The sequence below is a fragment of the Thamnophis sirtalis genome, unplaced genomic scaffold (genome assembly GCF_051295495.1).
Source record: "Thamnophis sirtalis isolate CommonGarterSnake01/CBP01778 unplaced genomic scaffold, rThaSir2_p1.2 scaffold_6, whole genome shotgun sequence".
NCBI lineage: Eukaryota > Metazoa > Chordata > Lepidosauria > Squamata > Natricidae > Thamnophis > Thamnophis sirtalis.
Genome location: NW_028261386.1, coordinates 119,840,307 through 119,865,193, shown reverse-complemented (window position 1 = coordinate 119,865,193; position 24,887 = coordinate 119,840,307). Strand labels below are relative to the sequence as shown.

The window sequence follows — 24,887 nt, the reverse complement described above, 5'->3', positions numbered from 1 at the left end:
TCATTACCCTAATTAGGTAACATCATCAGTACTAGTAGCACTATCTAGTTAGGTGTTCTGTCCCCCCTTCTCCGCTCGTTAAACAGACGACAGGCAAACAACTTAAAAGGAACTCTCTTTATCAGTTCTCGGCTCAAACTGGCTGCGGGCCCAAAAATAACATAAATACAGTCTCTGCCTGAAGATAACGGAATGAAAAACAAATCTTTCCTACGGCAACACAAGTTGAACAAAACGAAAGCAAAGCACTTCTTCCAAAGTCTCTACGAATCAGGGTTACAGAAATCAAAGCACTTCTCCAAGTGTATCTTCTTGAATCAGGGTTACAGAAAACAAAGCACTTTTCCAAGTGTATCTTACATAAACCACGACTGATGATCAATCAATGTTGAACGAACCAAGGAACGTTGACTCCTGAAACTAGGGCGTGGCACCATCCATCCTTTTATCCCCAGAATATGCCCCTAACGAGCCCCAGCTGCATAACTAATCTTGCATCTCGAAAAGACTCACAGAAGACTGCTGCTGAGTCACAACAGTTAGGGTAATAAAACATCTGCAATAAAACAAACAAGATCAGAAAGCACCAAGGATCCCTCATTTCAACCCTGAGCTACACGTATTCTCTTTTATTGGTATTTTGTCTCACTTAACAGCAGGGGCTGCTTGTTGTTATACTTTACTTCCTTGTTCTCAAAGCAAAGTTATCAGTGCTTGATGAGACAAGGGTTGTGCTTTTTTTAAATTAGTGGGCTTACCGCAAGACACAAAATCACGCAGCCACCTTCCTTTCATACCTAAGGCAGGATTGCAACCTTGGTCCCTACCTTCTTAATCCAAGACCTTAAGTACTATACTATGCTGCTCTTTATATAGGAAGAATACTGGAATAATTTTCCATTGTTTAAAGGTGGAGAGAGCAATCCCAAACCCCAAACACACTTCTATCTTCCGGGCCAGGGGTCCCAGAATTATTTTACCTTTCAGTACAAAAAAAATAAAGAAGAAATATTAGCTGAAAACCAAATAGCAATAGCAGTTAGACTTATATACCGCTTCATAGGGCTTTCAGCCCTCTCTAAGCAGTTTACAGAGTCAGTATATTGCCCCCAACAACAATCCGGGTCCTCATTTTACCCACCTCGGAAGGATGGAAGGCTGAGTCAACCCTGAGCCGGTGAGATTTGAACAGCCGAACTGCAGAACTGCAGTCCGCTGAAGTAGCCTGCAGTGCTGCATTTAACCACTGTGCCACCTCGGCTCTAACATGACCATAAATATACTTATTCTAGCTGGTGACATTACAGACATAATATGGGCAGATACACCAAGGTTAGGTATAGCCTTCTAAAACTCCATTAATATGAAGTCAGGTTTTGTTGTTTGTAAACACAGTGTATTTTGGTATATGATTTCTGTCACGTTCTATTGTGTTACAGTGAAGCTTTAACCTCGCCCCATCCCCAAACACCATCAATATAGTCCCTTGTATATATTGTCACTTGCAATATAGCCTTAATGGCAAACCTATGGCACGTTTGCCAGAGATGGTATTCAGTGCCCTCTCTGATGGCATGCGAGCTGTCGCCCCAGTTTAAGCTCCGCTGCGCATTTGTGCGTGCCTCTCACCAGCCAGCTGGTCTTCAGGTCTGTGGAGCGCATGGGGGGGATACATGCGGGTGTGTGTGTGCATACATGGGTGCTGGGATGCATGCAGAGGGACACACACACCCACATTGCATTTTGGGGGTTTCATGTGCACGCCCAGGCTTTGGGCAAAAGTTACCCATCATCGCAATTTAGTCACTTGTCCCACATAAATAATGAATTATTGCTCCCAACCAAAATTGCATTGTATCAAAACTGATTTGGGCTATCCTGTGCATGCCCAGCATATATCATCTAACTATTGAGATGGGAATGTTGTTGATCTGTCAAAAGTGAAAGATTAAAAGATCTTCAAGACACAACTTGTGCATGTTGGTGCTGCATTTTCCTCCCCAGCTAGTGGCAAAGAGAATGTGAAAAGGTAAGGTTGTTACAGGTTGAGAATTAATAATAATAATAAAGCTCTAGAAAAAGGAGTAAGTAGGCAGGATATTATAGGTACTTTAGGAGATTACTTGAGAATGTTCCAGAGGTGGGTTCCTATCAGTTCACACCTATTCAGTAGAACCAGTTCGTCAAATCTACCAAACCAGTTAGAAGAGGTTCCACCAATGGACCCGGAAAGCAGGCGACACCTACAGAAGAGGTTCCAAAAATTTTTGAAACCCACCACTGGTATATTCCCTCAAATCTGTTCTCAAAAGTTGTGGAGAACTGATGGGAGCCTAGAAATATAGAGGCTCCAGTATTGAACAATCAAAACATCGGGGTAGGTCATGTGGTATCTGGGGATATTTCCATCTACCTTAAGTTTTCATCAAAAAGAGCTTATTTTATGTATAAAGTAGGTAGCTAGGAAACTACCATCTGTGGCATTGTTTTTATTTCCAATGAAACCTTAAGCCTCACATCCTTTCCATATTGTTAAATAACAACACAAATAGGGGACTGTAGTCCCATGTTTGTTTTTAAAAAGTGCCCATCTACCCAGAAAAGACACAGTGGGAAAGGGAATAACCTGATAGGGTTGAACTGGTGCCAGGGTCATGGTTTGCCACCAAGCTGTTTTGTTCAAATAGGCAAACCTTTCCATGAGATCTATTTATGGAGTTATCTATAAGATGTCCTTTAAAGGTCTCTATTGGCCCCAAATGGTCATTTGTTCTCATATATTGATATTTAATAGAACTGAATTTCCGTGAGAAAGAAAATAATAAGATCAAATCAACAAATGCAAATGTTGTCTTTTTAGGCAAATTCAAGGATGCATTCACAAGTAAATGGTCAATGGGTGGTTTTCTAGCTGTTGTACCTCAATATTGATAGTCTTCCATAGTAGATCCATAGTAGAACTTGTCCACCACTACATTTGTAGGTTGTGGTTATAAAGCAGGGGTGCCAAACTCAGTCCATGGGGTGCTTAGAACTGGCCCATGGGTCAGCCTGGAAATAGCAAAGGACCGGCCCGTGATGCCTCTACTAGCAAAAATGGGCCATGGGGAGACCCCACACTCCCCCTCATTTTGGCCAGCAGAGTGCTGCAGGAGGTTGTCCAAGCCAAAAACAGTTCTAACCTCTTCTATAGAAGAGGTTCCACAAATCCACAGTGCTGTTTAGAACCGGTTCCAGCTCCTTCCTACATTGAACAGCGCATGCGCATGCAGTGCACACATTGTATGCCAGTTGCGAACTGTTGGTAAAACCGGCAGCAACCCACTCCTGATCTAAACAAATTTTACTTTATTTCCTGACACCTAAGTCTTTCTAGCTAAAATTATGCACACCGACGTCCTACTGATTTCAGTGGAAGAACTAAGGAACTTTAGTGAAGGAACTAAAGAACCAAGGAAAAAACTGTAATGCCCCTTCTCTGAAAACAACAAAAATTCAAGTTATTAGTATTTGGTTCCACATCAGTTCAGATCATAGAAGTAAAATTGAATTTATACAGATTTACTGCAGCGTATATGTATGAGAGAATTGAAGCTCATCAGTATTTTATTGCTAAATTGGATTACTATGGGTACAAGTCTAAAAGTTAATCTGTTACTACCTTCAAAGCCAAGCTATTTACCTAAATTATATTTGCATTTGAAAATTTTCAAGTCAGAGACATTATGAATATCAAGAAATGTGATTTTGTTTTCCTGTTGTTTATTGTAGACAATACAAGACAGGTAAAATAAAACAGAATATTCTGTGAGCTTCTTTCTCAACTAAATAACTTTATTTCCATGATATAAAATATGCGGCTAGAAAGAACTATTTCTGAAAAATACATGAGGAGTGGCTCTTGTATTTAGAACGGAGAAATCTAAAGACTTCTCTGGGTGATGCAGCTCTCCCTCAAAGTCACTCCAAGCCGGAGCAAATCATGACTTCTCTCCAAATTGCTATGGCTGTGGAAATGAAGAGTCATTGCTGTACTTTCTTCATTGTAGTGCAATATAATGTATGTAGTTCATAGTAGAGAAAAGCTTGAGGTACTCTCTCAAACTTTAGAGAGAAGCCACAATGGTGCAGCAGAAGGAATGAGAAGAGCATCTATGGAAATAAGACTTAGAGAAGCTGATATGGAAAGAATAGAATCTTACCAAACCATTAATTGTTCTTGCAGGGATGCGATTGCAAGAACCATCATTACATGCACAGAGCCTGTTTTAAACACATGAGTCTGGAGGTTTTACAGTACCAAAGACCAAGATTATTGTGTGAATGAACAGTTCACAACAATATAGGTACAGTGCATCTGGTCATGGCATTGAAGTGGTTGCTGCCACAATTAGATTCCAGTAAACTGTGGATTTCAAGCCTTCCAATGCGAAGTTCTTTATAATTATGAATCTCTCTCCTCTTTATATTGAATTTGTCCCATGCTTAATAAGTAGGCCATTAGCAAAGTAAAAAAAAAAAATGAATTCTATCCTTGATCCACCCACTATGTACAATCTGACCATTGAAAAAGCATCAACACCATGCATTTCGTGCAATTGGATACAAGAATTGTTAAAGATGTTCAAATGTGGTTTTAGGCTTGTTAATAAGAAAACACATTTTGTGAACGGGAGACAAATTTTTTTCTAAATAATATATTACGGGCTCCTTATTTCAGAAATGAATATTTAATAGTGGTTGTTATTTTTTTACCAAATAAAGAGGTAGGTGTATTTTCACACAATGAACAACAATGTAACAGGGGAAATTAGGGGGAAATTAGAACAACCAAATACAGCAATACTGCATAATTTAGATGAAGAAACTACAAATTATTAAAAAAGAGAGCAAACTTCCCTCTCCATATTTTCATCGAGGGCTTCTTTCTTTTGCTTAAAAACATTGATTAGAAATGGTAGAATTTGTAAGCTCTCTTTTTCGAAAAGATGCCTGTTTCAATAAATCAATTGTATCCATGGTTAATGGCAATTTTAACCGCTGGATTGACAGTAAAGAATATTTCAGCAATTCTCTCTTACGTTACCAACACCCGCAGTCTAAAAGTTTACATAAAGTTAACGAATCTCAATAATTACATAATTACAATAGGATTTTGTTGTTAAAACAATCTTCATAAATAATGTTTTCTATCTCTTCAACAACCTAAAGGTCAATTGGTAAAGACAGGACAGTATTTCCTTTTCTTTTATTATCAGATTGAAGAATCCTCACTGCTCGTAATGTTTAAGGCTTGGATCAAGTTACTCTCCTTTGGCTTTCTTCTGCACTTTTCCGTTTTCCATAATTGCACCGTTTTCTTGTTTGCATGTGCCATTTGCTATTACGCCGTTGGTGATCTTGCCGTTCTTTTCTTTTTGCTTGAGGTCCTTGGGCTCCTTGGGCATCTTGTATGTCCGATAGTAGAAGTTACCAAACAGAACAATAAAAGTGCTGGCATAGAAAATGACACCCCAGTGCATCCATTTAGGAAAGGGGCAATCAATATAAATAGACAGGGCGGTGTGGCCAATAGTCACGTGGAACTGAAGCTGAAAGGCAGAATAACAGAAGGTCCATTAATCCTGATTATTAAATTTCTCTTAAGAGTTTATGTGAGTCCCTCCCTCCACCAAAAATGTGTCTGAATACCAGGGGTGGGTTTCAAATTTTTTTTGAACCTACTCTGTGGGTGTGGTCTCCTTTGTGGGAGTGGCTTGCCAGCCATGTGTTTTCTTTCTTTCTTTCTTTCTTTCTTTCTTTCTTTCTTTCTTTCTTTCTTTCTTTCTTTCTTTCTTTCTCTCTCTCTCTCTTTCCTTCCTTTTGTCTCTCTATCCCTTTTTCCTTTTTTTTTCTTTCATCTGTCTCTCACTTTTTCTTCTTTTTTCTTTCTTCTTTATTTATTTCTTCCTTCCTTTCTTTCTCTTTCTCTCTCTGTGTGAGTCTGTCTGTCTGTCTGTCTGTCTGTCTCTCTCTCTGTGTCAGTGGTGGGTTTCAAAAAATTTTGGAACCTCTTCTGTAGGTGTAGCCTGCTTTCCGGGTCCACTGGTGGAACCTCTTCTAACCGGTTCGGTAGATTTGATGAACTGGTTCTACCGAACTGGTGCGAACTGGTAGGAACCCACCTCTGCTGAATACCATTCGTACATTTCTTTACTTTACTTAAAACCATTATGGACTCTCTAATTCAGAGAGGGGATTTAGCCAGTTCTGACTGGTTCTGGAGAACCGGTAGCAGAAATTTTGAATAGTTCATATTATATCATATTATATTTATTTAGTAGATTTATTGGCCGCCCAATCCCAGAGGGCTCCGGGCGGCTTACAAAACAAAAAGAAGATTAATTAATAAAAAATAAAAGAAAATAATTTAAAACATCACACATGCACTCAATCTGATGCGGGCTGGACCTCAACAATGAGGTCAACGGCCCCAGGCCAGCCGGAATAGCCAGGTTTTAGCAGCTTTTCGGAAGGCCATGAGAGTGGGCAAGGTCCGGATCTCTGGGGGTAGTTCATTCCACAGGGTCGGAGCAGCCACAGAGAAGGCCCTCCTCCGGGGAGCCGCCAGCCGACATCTTGTTGCCATTCTTGTAGTTCTCTATGTGCTGATAGCAAGAGTGGGTGGTAGGGAGTTTCTTCTTCCTTTATCTATATGAGTTTCCTCATGTTGGAAAAGATAGTCTCTAAAGGTGGTGTCTATGTTATTACTTTCAAAGTTCTCACACTGAAAAGACCCAAAATTAAAAATAACTGATTTTTTTTTAAAAAAAACCCCAAATATTACTTACTAATTGCATTATGGTCAAGTATCGTTTCCACCAAAGGTACTTTTGGATTTTTGGGCCACAGGCAGCTAGTCCATAGTACATGTACATGACAACGTGAATGAAAGCATTCATATGAGCTCCAAAAAATGCTGTTGGATAGAAGAAACAAAAGAAGCACATTAAGGAAATCATTAAGGCATTCAATATTCAATGATGTTTAATTTTTCTCACCAAAGAGAAGAAAGCACAATGCCTCAACAACAGTTTCCCTCATCATTTCTTCTTATAATTTTTGAAAAGCTATAATTTCTCAGGACTAGATCAAAGGACAAGAAGAAAAAAAGGAAGAGACTCCTCTTTTAACACATATAAAGGCCCACCAAAGGGACTCTACTTGAGAGACCGCCTGCTGCCAATTACCTCCCACAGACCCATTAGATCTCACAGGGTTGGCCTCCTCCAGGTGCCATCTACCAGCCAATGCCATCTGGCTATTACCCGGGGGAGGGCCTTCTCTGTGGCAGCTCCGGCCCTCTGGAATGAACTCCCCGCAGGGATTCGGACCCTCACCTCTCTCCAGGCCTTCCGAAAAGCCGTCAAAACCTGGCTTTGCCAGCAGGCCTGGGGGTGATGAGTTCCCTCCCCTCTCGACATGTATGGTTGTGCGATTGTTGCCTATTTTTATTATTTGTATTTCGTTTTTATGTTCCCCTTTTCCCCCTTTTGAATTGTTCGCCGCCCTCCTGGAGAAGGGCGGCATACAAATAATAAAATTCTATTCTATTCTATTCTCTATAGGTAGCCACTCTATAGCTTGAATGAGTTGCTCCAATTTTATTGCAACCATAAATTGTTACAAGTATTGGAGAGTGGAATCATATTCCCACATCACTTGTTCTACATGATATTTGTAATTTTACTAAACAACAGCACAACTAAGAGTAGAAATGTTTGGTGATTACATGTCCATTTTCAGTCCAACAAAGGATAAGCAATGAATAACTCTTCCATATTCCTAGTTGTACAGGTAGTCATTGACTTTGACCACAATTGACATTTATGTTGCTAAGCAAAACAGTTTTCTTGTGCTGGACTGAACACGCAAATGTAACACTTGATCAAGTCAGAAAACTGATATTTGAGATGGCTCATTTTTCTAGACTTGTACTGGAAGGATTATTGATTTGGGGTAAATGTGTATCCTTTCAAACTGTTATCGTTTACAACTATAAAGTATATAGGGACTGCAGAGTCATATGAACGGTTATACTATATAATAGAAATTATGAATTTATTATTTAATAAGAGCAAAAAATATCTAATTTATCAGGCAATCTATGGAAATGTATACACAGGGAAACATGCATTATTAAAGACAGAAAAATGAAAACTATGGCCAAGATTCTGATTTAAAGTAAGAGAGTTGTATGACTTAAGAAACCATAAATTAAAAAAAATGAAAAGAAAGTGTGATAAGTATTACAGTCTGATCAAGGGTGGGTTCCTGCCAGTTCTAACCTCTTCTATAGAAGAGTTTCCACAAATCTACAGTGCTGCTTAGAACTGGATCCAGCTCCAAGATGAAGAGCGAGAGGAGGAATTCTGGGAGTTGAAGTCCACAAGTCTTAAAGCTATCTAGTTTGAAGACCCCTGGGGTATTTTTTTCTAAAGGGTTAAGGGTGCAAGGGTCTTGTAACTTGACTGCTTTAAGACTTGCACACTTCAATGCCAGAGTTCCTGAGCCAACATGACTGGAGGAGGAATTCTGGGAGTTGAAGCCCACAAGTCTTAAAGCTATCAAGTTTGAACACCCCTGGGGTTTTTTTTTTCTAAAGGGTTAGGGGTGCAAGGGTCTTGTAACTTGACTGCTTTAAGACTTGCACACTTCAATGCCAGAGCCAAGATGACTGGAGAAGGAATTCTGGGAGTTGAAGTCCACAGGTCTTAAAGTTTAAACACCCCTGGGGGTTTTTTTCCCCTAAAGGGTGAGGGTCTTGTAACCTGACAGCTTTAAAACTTGCGTGCTTCAAATGCCAGAGTTTCTGAGCCAACATTTTGGTTGCTAAGCAAGAGCGTTGTTAAGTGAGTGTCACCACATTTTACAAGTTGGCCATGCCCACCCAGTCACATGGCTGGCAAGCCATTCCCACAAAGCAGGCTACACATACAGAAGAGGTTCTAAAAAAATTTGAAACCCACCACTGAGCCTGATATAATCTTTATGTACAATTTTTATTCACAGAGTAAAACGAAGCAGTTAAATCTAGTTTTTACAGTACATAAAAATAAAATAAATACAGGTGTTCCAAGCATAAATGGAAGTTATTGAATTTATTATGACTTGGTCGACTAGATTCTTTCATCACCATGTTAATTAAACAAGGCACAATCAAAAAATTTATCTGCCTGTGGTTGCAGAATTTTAGTTAGGCAAGTTAGATCTATCTGTTGCTTCATGCAGTTCATAGACCTAAACACAAGGGGAAGAATATGGATTTAAAATCTGAATCATGCACTTATGCCAGTGTGAAAAGTGTTTCACAAGATTATAGTAATATATTTTTCCTCCCCCTCATTTCCCAGACAAGGAAGAATATACCTTTAAACTGTTAGCACCACAGAATTAATCCAACTTATTTTTATAACTGTAGTATAGAAAATATGTGCATGCTAATACTCTATATGAATATTCATTATCTTTTCAATATTCACTTTCCACTTAGTAGACAAGTTTACTCACCTTGTCCTCCTGCAACCCATTTGATGCCAACCCACCATAAAGTAAACATAGTGAAATGGTGATAGACATGAAGAAAACTGATTTGGTTAAATTTCTTTCTTAGGATGAAGAATATTGTGTCCAGATACTCAATTCCTTTTGATATGTAGTACCACCATAAAGCTCCTGCTATCTGTGAAACGAAAGAAGAATATAAAGACAAGATCAGACCAATGAATCACGAAAGACAAGATCAGATTAATGCACCATGTAGGATAGGATGTGCGTCCCATGGAATCTTTAATTACTCAATTTGTTCTTCTGGGTTAAGAAGTTCCTGCACAATTTGCACAGTATTTATCTCTTTTCGTTGACTGTTTGTCTCAGTTAGTAGGTATTTAAATAAAGAGTTAAATATTATTTTGTAATGCCAAGACAAGAGATGTGAAACCATTTTGTATATTATTCTCCCCAAAAAGTATTTAAAAAAAATCTCCCACATTTTCCTGAATTTAGCCATTTGAAGTCTTATTTGGAACAAGCATCTTTCATGACTTGGAAATTAAGATAAAATCAGATATGCACACAACTTCATCAGGCCTAGCCATCTTATACTACAAGTGCAGAAATATGATTAATATTCTTATTTTCATTTATTTATTTATTTATTTCATATTCACAAATATTCTCTCTCTCTCAAAAGACAATACTGTGTGTGTGTGTGTGAGAGAGAGAGCGCGGGTTGTGGGGTTGGGTTAATGTGTGTATATAATTTGTTTTTATATTGCTATTTTGATTATTTGTAAGTCACCTAGCATCACTCTGGACAACAACATGGGCAGCATATAAATTACATAGTAAATAAATAAATAATGCTATTGAAACTTTCCAAAACAAGAGAAAAATACAAACAAAAAAAGAGAGTAAAAATGAAAAAGGAAGAAATAAAAGAGCCAAAGTTCAAAAAACAAAGGAAAAAAAGGTAGAAGAAAAATAGAAAAGAAAAAAAAGAAATAAAGAAGTGGTTTCGGATCTTCTTTATAGCAGCTATAAGTATAATTGTAGATTCTTAAAGTTACACTATGAATCTATTCTGTCTAGTCTGGCCTATTTAAACATTAAAACCATACATTTTTATGTACATAAATACAAGGTTACAGGCAGCAGCAAACAGATGCTGTCTTTTCTCTAATGAAATTAAAGATACTTCAGTGTTCTAATCATTGTGGTTATAACTTCTTAACTGTTTTATGAACCAATATTAACTGCTTAAACATTTACTACTTTTCAGTTTCTGCTCAGAGTATAATAACTCAGTGCTCTCAATTTATAAAGTGAGTAGGAATGATGTTTATATATAACACGGTACCACTATGTGAAACTACATATATTTTAAAAAAATATGAATTCTAACACACTATGCACGTATTTAAAACTTTCAGGAATCTATAAATATTTCTGAAAAATATGAAGTAAGAGTAGAGAATATAAGATGTTATTTAAGCAGTATCTCTAAAATGTGAGTCTTTCCACAGTGGACAACTGAGAGCTCTCTTTTTCTTAAAAACATAAAAGTTACAGTTTCATATTCTCCCAATGGAAAGCACTTGATGATGATCTTTCAACTTGTGATTTGCAACACATGAACTAGAAGAAGCAACCATGCTTGGGAACCCGCAGGGAACACAAGAAGGGATGAAATGGCAAAATGTGTGCAATAGCATCATTCAAATGTCAGAACTTGTAACTTGCATCAGATGCTGGCGTGCAAGCAAGTAATGGGAAAAATCTGTACAATGCTACTGCACCCATGTTGTAATTTTGCTGTAAAGATTTACTATGGACAGTGTTGCAATTACTCTCCCACCTTAGGATGTGTTTCTAATAATATTCAAATATCATTTAATGGCACAATGAAGGCACAATTAATCCTAATCATGGGATTATGAAAAGAATACTGATAAATGGATGAATCTTTCCTAAATATTCCATGTCTCAGAAGACAAGTCTATTTAATTCTGATTATTTTATTTTAGGAAAGCATTATAAACAATTGGCTTCTGCTGCTCCCTGCTCCTTGGAAGCACACTGCATGATTTTGCCTTCAGTCAATCATGCATTAATACCTTGCCTAGTCATAATACCCAATTATGGTTGAACTGCTTTGAAAGACAATTCATGACTACACAAATGGCTTCTTGGGCACTTGTCAGGACTACAGATTTATGACCACAATTAGGACTGAAACTTCCATTGTTCAGTGAGATGATCATTAAGTCAGTCGTGATGATTTGACCACATGACCATAGAGGTGCTGCGATGTCCATAAGCATGACTGGTTGCAAGTCACCTTTTTCAGCACCACTATATCTTTAAACAGATATAGATATAGAAACAAATGGTCATAAGTCAAGGACTACCTACGAACATTTAGAACAGGTTGTATTATACTGGTATAGCAATAGCACTTAGATTTATGTATCACTTCATAGTGCTTTTACAGCCCTCTCTAAGAGGTTTATAGAGTCAGCATATTGCCTCCCGCAACAATCTGGGTCCTCCTTTCACTGACCTCGGGTGGATGAAAGGTCTTGAGCCGGTGAGATCTGAACTGCCGAACTGCAGCTAGCAGTCAGCTGAAGTAGCCTGCAGTACTGCACTCTAACCACTGCACCACTTCAGCTCAGTATAATATTCAGAATAACATATTGTGTTATTTTGTATTAATTGCAGTGGGATTAATGCATTTCTGGCGTAATCTAAAGCAGATCTGGGCATTTTACGGCCCCTGGGACATATCTGCCCTTTGACTATCCCCATCTGGCTCACATGGCGTCAATTGGTCATCAGAAATCAAATGTAAATAAATGTATTGCAGGGGGCAGGAAAAGCATCCGAGTCAGGCCGAACTCTGTGCAATTGCTTTGTACCCCTTCAATCAGCTAGTGGTCACGGGAGGGGGAGGGCTCACCCCCCCACACACCTAGAGCAGCCTGAGGAGTTGACAGAGTTTGAGGACATCAAATCAGGGTATACATTGGTTCGGCCCTCCACAACTGTCCCAGTTTCTCATGTGGCCCCTTGGGAAAATAAATTGCCCAGCCCTGATCTAAAGGATTACTACATTTGTAGAAATATATTTTTTAAAAAATTAAGATTGGTATCAGAGACCCTATTTGTTGCTTTGCCTATTATTCACATGTCTTATAATTCCTTGAACGACTGACATTTTTCAGTTTTAAGTACTGTAGTTTTTAATTGAGATGATGCTATTCAACATACTGCAGAGATTAAAACTAATCATCTGCATAATAATTTTACCATTCTCAACTTTTGAATGAATGATTCTATGATAGCGAGCATCGGTTTCAAGTTGATTTAAAAAAATACTAAATTTGTTTTATTGTTGTACTATTTAAATGTTCATATATCCTTGTTCTAGGTTGGTTTTATTATTGAACTGAAATAATGTTTTTATACGTCTGTAAACTGGGTTGAACTAGGTAGCCTGGAAAGACAGCATGAAAAGCATGTGACTAAACAAATCAAGTTTTCCAGTTATTACACAGCAATCTAGAAAGTTGATGTTCTGCTACTATTTGAAAAAAGCCGAAGTAATCTCTCCCTGCTTTCTAAAACAGTATTTCCTAGCTAACAATATTAATACACAAATGAAGGCAAATATATGTGTCCCCGGATAACGTTGCAGGATCCAATCTGGGACGGTCACGGGGACCAGTCTTCCAAGCTTTCTGACTCATGTTGGAGCCCATCTTCAGGGAACTTCTTTCCAACAGAGTGTATGCTTTGGGCTATTCTGTGTGTGGTATTCATGTGGCGCCTGTTGTTATACGGCTTTTTAGATGTTGATTGGGCTGTTGATATGCCAGCTATGATTGACCACCAGCTAAGGAGGTGAGGGCTTGGCAGCACAAGCAAACAACAGCCAGTGGCTTAATAGCCAGCCATCAACACCCCAATCAACATCTAAAAAGCCACATACAACAAACTTATGGAGATTGGATCCTGCAGTATTAATACATCCCATTTTTTTCAAATGTAAAGATAGCCACCATGAAACTGTAGAACATGCTTGTTGGTTTAGATCAAAATCTTCCAGTTCAGCACTCTGTTCCCACATTTGCCAATTCAAGTGTTGCCTGAGCTGTTGCCTGAGGGAAACAGCCAAGCACAACAGCAGAATAGACTCTTCCAATTTGTATTTTTTCATCAACCGGTATTTAAAGGGCAGAGTGCATCTGAGACTGGAGGCAAGATACAGCTCACACAAAATAATAGGTATTTTAGGTGCATTTGCTCATTGCAATGAATTATGTGGTTGACTGGCTTGGGTTTTTTTTTATTAGAAGGGCATGATTTCCATCGTTGGTTTGTCATTAACAATACATCAGCAAGCCACAGAACAGTATTTTTGAAACTGTATTGAACTCAACTCAAATCCCTTTGAGTTTAAACTGACAACTTGTTAGTTGGGATCAGGGAGAGAAGGCTGGCTTACAGTCCCACCCCCCCAAAGGAGTTCCATCTGGAGGCATCTGCAATTATCCACAAACACTATGCAATGACCCCTGATAATTTTTTTTAGCAGGGTAGTTTGATGGAATATTTGGGGGGATATTAACTTTGGGCCTGTTAAAACAATTCACAAAATACAATAGTGGTACTCTCAGATGAGGAGTATCCCTATAGTCCCATTGTGGTTTGTTGTTTTAAAATTTCTCTTTCTATGCTATACAGAATTGGTAGGCATGGTACGGCATGGCGGAAGGAAGGGAGGGAGGGAGGGAGGGAGGGAAGGAGGGAGGGAGGGAAGGAACGAATGAACGAAGGGAGGAAGGAAACTGCCATTTACCTTCCCCAGATGAATACATTAGGGAAATTTTTCTCTTTCTCTGCAGATTGTAGTTTGATCAGTCTCTCTTTCAAACATGACTATTAGTTTGCTAATTCCCCACCCCCCTATCAAATTGGGCCCTTTATTGTTCTGTTTTTTTCCAAAGTTTATATTTATACTGCGGATAGTTCCTGATATCGCTGTAAGGAATGCAATAATTGCATGAAAAATAGTTTATGCTTTTGCTTAAATTACTCTTCCCAACCTCAAAAAATGTCGGAAATAAATTATATAAGGAAGTTCAGGACTTTATCTGTGTCTGTTCATCAGCAAGGTAACTCTCCAAGAAACACAATGAGAGAGAGAGAGAAGTACAACAAACATTGAGTTAAAGAACAACAGACCCAAGAAATTCATTGTGGAGAAAACCACAATTGCTCCCTTCTAAGCCCCTCCCTCCTGGTCATGTGATCCAAAGAAAGCATGCACAGTCTATTTATGCTAAAGCGCATACACCCACAAAACACAAAGACACAACATACAGAAAAAGCAGAAACACACAGGTTACATTATAGAGTAGAAAAATACTTCTATGACCTCTGCTATCCTCCATGGTTTCCGTAATTTATTTTAGATCAGATACTAAATGGTTGCTACTTGTCTTAAATATCTATGATACTGATTTTCAAAACTATTGTTAATGCTATAACAAAATAACAAAAAAGGCAAAATAACAAATATGGCACAATAAACCTAAAACTAAATAAAAACAATAAAATTAAAAAAATCAACAAATTTAGAAAACAATGCCTCTACTGATCATAAAGAGAGACCCAATTTAATCTTTAAGGAACCTGGAAACTCTCAATTGAGAAATATACTTTATGTGCATTGACTAGCCACACTGCTAAAGGGAATAGAATACAGAGCATGAATTTATATTCAGTTCAACTGTTGCATAACCTCCACTCTCAGTATAGAACGTATTTTTAATTTTCAATATGGAGTATATTCAGTATTCATAAATTCAGTGAGAGCCGTAGTGGCACCGTAATTAGAAAGCAGTACTGCAGGCTAAACTCTTCCCACTGCCAGGAGTTCGAACCTGACTGGCTCAAGGTTGACTCAGCCTTCCATCCAACTGAGGTTGGTAAAATGAGGATCCACATTGTTGGGGGCAATATGCTGACTCTGTAAACTGTTTAGAGAGTGCTATTGCTATTCAATATGGAATATATTTTAAGATTTGTGCCTTCATTTTGAAGCTGTGAAAAGTATGCTGTTGAAAATAAATTTGGATTAGAAATGTAAAAATAACATTTACATTATTATCAACCAATTTATTGTGGAAAGTACTGGCATCTTCTAAAAAACATAATCTGTGTCAAGAATGATTAAGACAGGACTGCCAAGTTTTGGCCTGCAAATGTCTGGATAATGATTTGGTGGGAGCAAACAAGAATAAATAATTTCAGCTTTTTGCTGCCATCTAGTAATGGTACGGATGCAGATCAGACTTCCTTAATAAAGTGATCTTTAGGACATAGAAATTCAAAAAAAAATCTGAGATATGTGTTATCACTACTATTTATATAAAGAAATTGTCTTATAATGTATATAATCTTGCTATTTTCTTCAGGGTAAACCTGTCTAAACAAATTCTAACAGAAGAGTAAGTCATACAAACAGCTAAGGTAAATCTTTGACATAAAGAATTTGAATAGGTGATAAAATTCATAAATCAAAGTTCCAAAGGAAATATGGCCATCTGAAGCAGTTCTGTGAAAGCAGAATTAATAATCATGATAAAAATCCAAAAATTAGTGATAGAGAAAGTTCTTGAAAGTTCTCCAGATAAAGAGAGGACAGGAGATCATCCACAGGAATTCGGGATGGCTGCTCCACATGAGAAAACTGTAGGACAGCAGTTTCCTGTGAGTTTGAGTGTGGGAAGATGATAGAACTAGCCATCTTGTTGCAACCATGATGGAGACTTTTAAAGGATGCTAAGCTCACAAACCTCACTTTCCAATCACGTTGTTGATTAACTATTGCTAAGCTGTTGTAAAGCCCTTTAGAAAGACAAATTTGAAAGCACTGGGTGAGGCTGTCTTTAATCCCGAGCAAAATAAAAAAAATAATCATAAGCATAGGAATTTAAAGAATCTGAAATAAACAGCAAAAACCTAAAGAAGATTTTGATCCTATAAAGTTATAAATGGACTAAGGGGTCAGATAAAATTGGAAACTTTTACAATAAATTTTGGAATTAATTATCAAATACAAACAGCATCTCATGGGAATATAGAATATCAGAGTTAGAAGGGACCTTGGAGGTCTTCTAGTTCAACTTTTCCTTAAGCAGAAGACTCTATACCATTCCAGACAAATGGCTATCCAATCTCTTAAAAACATCAAGTGATGGAACACTTATAATTTCAGGAGGCAAACTATTCCACTGATTAATTGTTCTAACTGTTAGGAAATTTCTCCTTAATTCTAGCTTGTTTCCATTTGTTAATTCTTGTCCTGCCTTCAGGTGCTTTAAAAATAGGTCAATCCCCTCTTGTTTGTGACTGTCCCTCAACTATTGGAAGACTGCTATCATGTTGTCTCTAGTACTTCTCTTTGTTAACACTAGGCATACTGTCTTTGCAATTGTTCATCATATGCTTTAGTCTCCAGTCCCATAATTATCTTTGTTGCTGTTCTTTGCACTCTTTCTAGCATCTCAACATCTGGATGTAGCATTCCAAGTGTGGTTTTACCAATGCAGTATTAAGCAGTACCAGCACTTCATGTAATCTTGATACTATCTCTCTGTTGATGCAGCCTAAAACTGCCTCGCTTTTTTGGCAGCTGCAGTACACTATGGGCTCATACTTAAGTGGTGGTCCACTAGAACTCCTAAATCCCCTTCACTGGTACTGCAGTAGAGTCAGATAGGTTGAGCCAATTCTATACCTGTGCATTTGGTTTTTCCTGAATAGGTGTAAAACCTTGCTTTTCTCGCCACTGAATTGCATTTTGTTGGATAGAGCCCAGTCTGTCAAGATTTTGTGGATCCTGAGACTGTCTTCTAATGTATTGGCTATTCCAGCTTGGTGTTATCTCCAAATTTGATGAGTTCCCTTTCTATCTCCTCATCTAAATTGTTTATGAAGATGTTGAAGAGTACCGTGACTAAGACAGAACCTTAGGGTATTCCACTGCATGCTTCCTTCCATGTCAATGTAGTTCCATTGAGAACTACAGTTGTGCACAGTTGGTCAACTAGTTACAAATCCATCTGGTGGTTATGCTGTTTATCCCGCAGTATCTTACCAAGAAGTAGGCTGTAGTCTACTTTGTCAAATGACTTGCCACAGTCCAAGTATACTAGTGTACTATGCCCACAGCATTTTGCTGATCCAATAATAAGGTTTGTCTAGCATGATTTGTTTTTGATCAATCCATGTTGGCTTCTACTAATAGCTTAGTTTGTTTCATTCATTCACTCACTCACTCATTCATTCATTCATTCATTCCATTCTGAGCCTTAGCTTTCCTGACTTCATCTTTGGGCTATATGCTGCTTTAGTTATGTCTCCTCTTTCCAGTTTTTATACTGTCCTTTTTGTTTTTCAGTTTATCAGAGTTCTTTATGGAACCATACTGGTTTTGTCTGGATTCTCTTTTTTCTTTTTCTTTTTCAGTGGTATTGTGCTAGGCTGGGTTTTTATAATCTCAAGTTTCCCAAGATTCTTGAATTGTTTTCTCCTTTAAGATTTCCATCCAGTTATCCTACCCAAGCTCTCTCTAAGCTTGTTGAAATCAGCTGTCTTAAAGTGTAAGACATTAGTTTGACTTTGTTTTAGTATCTATGCCTGCATTATGTTGAATTCCAATATGATATCATCACTCTCTCCCAAAGTTCCCACAACTTCAACCTCTCTATTATTTAATATTTGTTAGTAATGATTAAGTCCAGTATAGTTAACCCTCTAGTTGTCTTCTCCATCTTTTGGGTGACAAAGTTGTCTGCTAGCTTTGTTTTGAAATTTGTTAGATCTCCCATTTAGTGCAGACTTTGTCTCCCAATTCATGTCAGGGTACTTTTGTAGTGGGTTTCCTGCACATCTTACCTAACTAATTAGCAAAAAGATTCCATCTATTTCATCTGTTTGGTCATCTGTAATATACACTTTTGGCAACGTCATTTCTTTTTTCCTTTTATATTAACTCAAATGAGTTCAAGAAAGTTTTCATTCTGTTTTGCATTTCTATAGAGATGTAGCTATTTCTTATCTATAATGGAACTCCACATCCTCTTTATAGATCCTGTTTTGCTTTTTACAAGATATAAGACAGAAACAAATTTCATGATTTCAAAAAGTGGACACTAGAGGGGACTTTAGGTACAGGAATCCCATAAAGATCTGCAAGATTTGTTATAGATAAGACATAGCATAGGGTATGAAAAAAGAAATGTTTGTAAATTTAGAGAGAGTGAAGAATTACAACATTTGTTTATACTTATTGTGATGAAAATTGGAAGTCACTACTTTATATATTTCTTTTTTTCCCTAACACTATTTTCTTTCTTTTCATTCTTTTTCCTTTGCACTTTTAACCCTTTCTATTCTGTTTTTTCTTTTAGTTTGCATTAGATTTACACTCTCTCTCTCTCTCTCTCTCTCTCTCTCTCTCTCTCTCTCTCTCTCTCTCTCTCTCTCTCTCTCTCTCTCTCTCTCATCCATCTAGGAAATTAGTAAATATTGAAGGACATCAGGTTATTACAAATATATTAAAGAAATAAAGCTGTGACTCATACAAACAATGATTACATATAAAAAACTGAAACGTGTAAAATATGATGTTTTCTTCAAATGTGAAACAGAAAGATCCTGGGTAGTCGGAACGAATAAAGCTGATGTCTTACATGTTAATTAAGAACAAGTTCTGAAAAGCATTATGAAAATTATGATGTTACCGGTACGGCTAACAAATTATTAGATGTAAAATGACATTATCTTAACATCTTTCTGCCTAAGAACATTTAATAGCAATAGCAATAGCAGTAGACTTATATACCGCTTCATAGGCCTTTCAGGCCTCTCTAAGCGGTTTACAGAGAGTCAGCATATTGCCCCCAACAATCTGGGTCCTCATTTTACCCACCTCGGAAGGATGGAAGGCTGAGTCAACCCTGAGCCGGTGAGATTTGAACCGCTGACCTGCTGATCTAGCAGTAGCCTGCAGTGCTGCTTTTAACCACTGCGCCACCTTGGCTCTATATATAAAATATATATTGGCTCTATATTTAAAATATGCAAAGTCTGCCTTTAATGCTCAATTACATATTTTTTAATCTACTAGCTGCTTAGTTTTAAAGAGAAATGCAAATAATTCAATTAGCAATATTCTAGGTAGAACCTATAAACAACTATTATTATCCTACTTTTCATCTGAGAAGAAAATAAATAAAATGATAAACCTCAAAGCACTTCTTAAGCAGTTGCTCAAGCCAGAAAATTAATCAGTGTCACAGATGAGAAGAAAGCAATTTACATTTGCCAGGTGTGAATAGATAGTTTGCAATCCCCAGTCGACTCCCTGGCGAAAGTTCACTAAACTGAATACGAGTGGCATGTGGGGAGCACAGCAGCCAAATGACTCAAAGAGGATAAAGAGATTGGTTAAAGAGGTGGCAGGGAGGAAATCACCATTCTTGGCAGCCAATTAACCCCTACATGGGCAAGGCCACTGGTGAGCAGATGGAGATTCTATCTACTATGGTGTGCTCCTAGTTCTTTTATGTGGAGTCTCCAGGCAGGTTCAGTGGCACACTTATTCTCCCTTTTGTTTGTTGTTAAATGCATGAACAACTGGTTTTCTTTCTTTTTTCTTTCTTCAGTTTGAAGTACGGGGGGGACGACACACTTGTTTAATACAGTACCGTATATACCCGTAATGGCGAACCTATAGCATGTGTGCCACAGGTGGCACGCACAGCCCCCTCTGTGGGCACATGAGCTGTCACCCCGGCTCAGCTCCACCACGCATGTGAGCACACCTCCCACCAGCCAGCTGGTTTTTGGATCTTTGCCATGCATGCGTGTGTGTGTGTGGGGGGGCAGGGTACATGCAGGAGATGCATGAGATTGCATGGGAGGGGCATGCACAGGGGATGGGTTGCGTGGGGTAGGGGTTGCGTGTGCATTCTATTATGGGTTGGCAAGCAAGATTTCGGCACATGATGACAAAAAAATTAGCCATCACTAGTATATATATATATACTGTATGTAGGGGAAGGAATTGCAGAACCTGGGGATGCCTGAGTGAATAGGGGGAATCAGCCTAGAATTGTTAGATAGCCACAGGTTTGCTGTTGGCCCTTATCTAAATCTAGATGTTGATTGTTAGTTATTTATTGCTAAAGACTATGTGCCTAGGCTTTAGCAATAAATCAGTTTAATTGTTACCTTCACACATGGAGTTAGTCTTTCATGCCTGACATTACAGTAAGTATACTCTGGAATACACAATTTCTGACTGGGATAAATCCATGATTGGGGAGCCAGACATTATACAACCAATAACCCAGAATATCAATTTTCTCATAATGGACCCAAGAGATACAACCTCAGGTGTTTCCCCTAATTTAGGCCTACTAATTGCCCTATCTTGCACCAATTCATTGTAATTGTAATGAGTAAATCTGTGGCCTCCTCAGACCACAGATTATTGAATAAACATCCACACTAGAAAAAATTGTAAGTACTTATTATTATATTCTGTTGTTGTCTTCAATTACATATTGTATAAACTACTCGCAAAGACTGTAATCATGTCAACATTGAAGAGTCATAAAACGTAAATAACCTAACCAAATAAGAGCAGAAATATAAGACTATTATCAGCAAGCATGGCTGATGGATGATGTTATACATCCCTAATGTGTCTGCTATTATTGCTATTACTGTAGCAGTAAGAGAGCCGAGGTGGCACAGTGGTTAAATGCAGCACTGCAGGCTACTTCAGCTGACTGCAGTTCTGCAGTTCGGCTGTTCAAATCTCACCGGCTCACGGTTGACTCAGCCTTCCATCCTTCCGAGGTGGGTAAAATGAGGACCCGGATTGTTGTTGGGGGCAATATGCTGACTCTGTAAACTGCTTAGAGAGGGCTGAAAGCCCTATGAAGCAGTATATAAGTTTAACTGCTATTGCTATTGCTATTGCTATTGCTAGTGTAGTTGTTATAACTAAAGGCTAGAATGATACTGGAATTTTCAGATTTTTTTTAAAAAAACTATTTTTTTGTACAATTTTGCTTCACAGTTCCCTTTATCTAGTTTCTGAAAAGACATATGGCTATAAAAACACAACATTTATAAATAACATTGAGGAGAGAGAATTCTTGACCACGGAATATTTCTTATCATCAAGCTTTAGTATTACCTGCACCAGAAATATTTAAGAAATCAAATAAAAACAAATGCCACTAAATTAATAGCCTCACATTTACGTGTTCTTTCCTGAAGGCCTCTGTAGCCAGTAACAAAGCCTTGTTATCGGCTATAGAGGACTTCGGGAAAGCCTTGCTGGCTGCAGAAGAAATGGGCTGAGGTGTGCGAAGCTTGGCTGCAGGTATCCAAAGCTGAAGAAGTTCCTGAAGGCCTCTGACAGCGAAAAAGAGGCTGGGGGCGACCTGTACAAGTGAGTGAGTCAGTGGATGACATTCCTACCTGAAAATAAGACCTGGTATCTTTTTTTGGTGGAAAAATATTGTAAGAGAGTCTTATTTTCAGGGGAATACTGTATTGTGTTATCAATTGGTAATAGGTGTGATTGTTATTACTTTCTAGAAGGAAATAAATTACTTTAAAAAAAAATCTTTTAAAGGAGGCAATGTTGAAATATTTTAGCCAAATAAACTTTTAGGATTCTTACAACTTTTTAGCCCACGTAATGAGCTGGAAGCAGTCATTTTTCATGCATCCAGTAACAGGGCATTCCCTTCCTTTGAAAATATAAAGTTGCCTGCTTGTTGATATCTATTGCTCTGATTATTTTGCAAAAATCAGTGCTTAGAAGGCCTGATTCACACTGGCAGCCTGTAGCTTAGCATGTTAACTAAACTTTGTTTCCTGCACGGTTCAGCACATTTTCCTCATAAGCCTAAAGAGAAATTGCAAAGGTATCATGAAAACTGGATGAAGCTATCACTATCTTACTTTAAGATGTGAAACGTGTTTAGCATTTAAATCTGAATCTGCATCTCTAGGCTAGCTCTCTTGAGTCGTCTCTAATTGCTCTCAGAATAATCTCAGATGTCTTCATATCAGAGACAGTCCATGACATTCTAAAAAAAATCAGTGTGAATTATTGTGTGTCTCCATTTGGGTGGAACAAAGGGCTCTGGAAAGGTGTAAGAATACAGTATAGATAGTTCTTGATTTCCAGCCGGAATTTCCACTGCTAAGCAAGGCAGCCATTAAGCGAGTCAGGGTTCAATACAGGCAAGTCCTCGACTTACAACAGTTCATTCAATGACTGTTCAAAGTTACAACAGCACTGAAAAAAGTGACTTCACACTTGTGACTGTCGCAGCATCCACATGGTCATATGATCAAAATTCAGACACTTGGCTACTGATTCATATTTATGACGGTTGCAGTGTCCCGGGGTCATGTGATCCTCTTTTAGGAACTTCTGATAAGCAGTCAGCAGGGAATCCAGGTTCACTTTACCACTAGGTTACTAACTTATCAACTGCAGTGATTCACTTAACAACTGTGGCAAGAAAGTCATAAAATGGGGCAAAACTCACTTAACAAACATCTGACTTAGCATCATAAATTTTGGGCTCAGGACTTCCTGTATTGTGACCATTTTTTTGCCATAGGTGTTAAGCCAATCCCCGCAGTTGTTAAGCAAATAACACAATTGTTAAGCAAATCCCCCCATTGACTTCACTTGTTGAAAACCAGCTGGCACAAATGGTGATTACATCACTCTGGAACGCTGCAACTATTGTAAATACATGCTGGTTGTCAAGCGCCCAATTTTTTGTCACGTGACCATGGGGATGCTGCAACAAACGTAAATGTGAGGACTAGTCGTAAATCATTTTTTTTTTTAGTGCTGTTGTGATTTTGAATGTAAGTTAAGGACAACCTGAATTGGCTAAGGCAAAATGTGACTTAGTTGTAAAATAAATTATATTAGAGACATTTCCCATGTTCTCAGTTGATGATATTTAGATGATGTACCTTTTAAATTGCACACATTCAACTTGCAATTCTTAAGTATAGGGGAAATTATTTGTTCCTAAGCAATAAAAACACATACTTCCAGAAGCAGGACATTTTACCTGTTTCGTGGTATTTCTCATATAGTATTTAAACCAATTTGAAGTACATAGAAAAAGTCATGGAGTATAATTTTAAATTGAGGGGGAGGAGAGAGATGGAAGAGATATGGCTAGAAACAAGGGAATAATCCCAATTCTTATAAGGTCCTGCATGTTTCTTTAAAATAAAGTGATGAGTTTAAATACACTTTTAAAAACTTCTTGAAAGTAACATGTAGCGAAGCTCTTACATTATCTGCGTGCTGAAATAGTTTTTCACTAGGGGACAGGAAGAGACAGAGTAATTTCAACCTATAAAAATAATTTAAGTGATATAGGAATAATTGTTATTGCTACTCACCCTAACTTCATATTCATTATCAGAGTAATCCACAGACTGGCAGATATAGCTGTATCCTCGAGCTCTTGATGACAAAAACAGCTGAAAGTAGGAATTCACAAATTAATATTGCAAAAATTTCTTTCTAAACTAACTAGCACCATTTAATAAAGCTTGAGTTTAAATTTCTACTCTCCTTTTCCTCTCAAAGGATCACTTAAGCTCAATGTGCCACATAAATCCTAGGCTGTTTCCTTTGATCTGGGGTACCCAATCCCCATGGAGGTACTATGGAACACCATCCCAAAGCTTTTGGTGTGAGAGAACATGGAAACTTATGTTATTTATTCATTTAACTTAGTTCTTGTGTTTTTTTCTATTCCACTGAAGGCATCTCACAACTATTAGCACAAAAGAAAGCAAGAGCACAAAAGAAAGCAAGGATACTGTAAAATCTCCAATCCCTCCCCATTCCAAGGGAAGGTTACTGCAAAATCCCCATTTCCTCCTGATCAGCTGGGACTTAGGAGGCGGAGAATAGATATGGGTGGGGCCAGTCAGAGGTGGTATTTACTGGTTCCCTGAACTACTAAAAATTTCCGCTACCGGTTCTCCAGAATCTGTCAGAACCTGCTGAATTTCACCCCTGCTCTGCAAGAAAACAAGCAAACTCAGAGAGCACCAAGAGCCCCTCATTTCAATCCTGAGTTACAAATATTCTCTTTTATTGGATTGGAAAAAACAGCTATTAGAGCCAAAAGATGTAATCCTTATTCTGTTGCAGTTCAGTTTCTAAGCCATTTAAGACTTTCAACACTAAGACTTTTTAT

General features: G+C 38.0%; 1 protein-coding gene across 1 annotated transcript in view; it reads right to left on the bottom strand.

Annotated features, from left to right (window-relative positions):
• Window positions 1–4,711: 4,711 nt before the first annotated feature.
• Window positions 4,712–24,887, bottom strand: part of ELOVL4 (ELOVL fatty acid elongase 4) — a 42,273-nt gene continuing 22,097 nt past the window's right edge. Inside the window, exons 3-6 of the mRNA XM_087718824.1 lie at window positions 24,079–24,159; window positions 9,550–9,721; window positions 6,831–6,958; window positions 4,712–5,591 (exon numbers count right to left, since the gene is read on the bottom strand). Coding sequence (XP_087574950.1) covers window positions 5,304–5,591; window positions 6,831–6,958; window positions 9,550–9,721; window positions 24,079–24,159 — 669 coding nt within the window. The 3' untranslated portion in view covers window positions 4,712–5,303. The remainder of the gene's footprint in view (window positions 5,592–6,830; window positions 6,959–9,549; window positions 9,722–24,078; window positions 24,160–24,887) is intronic.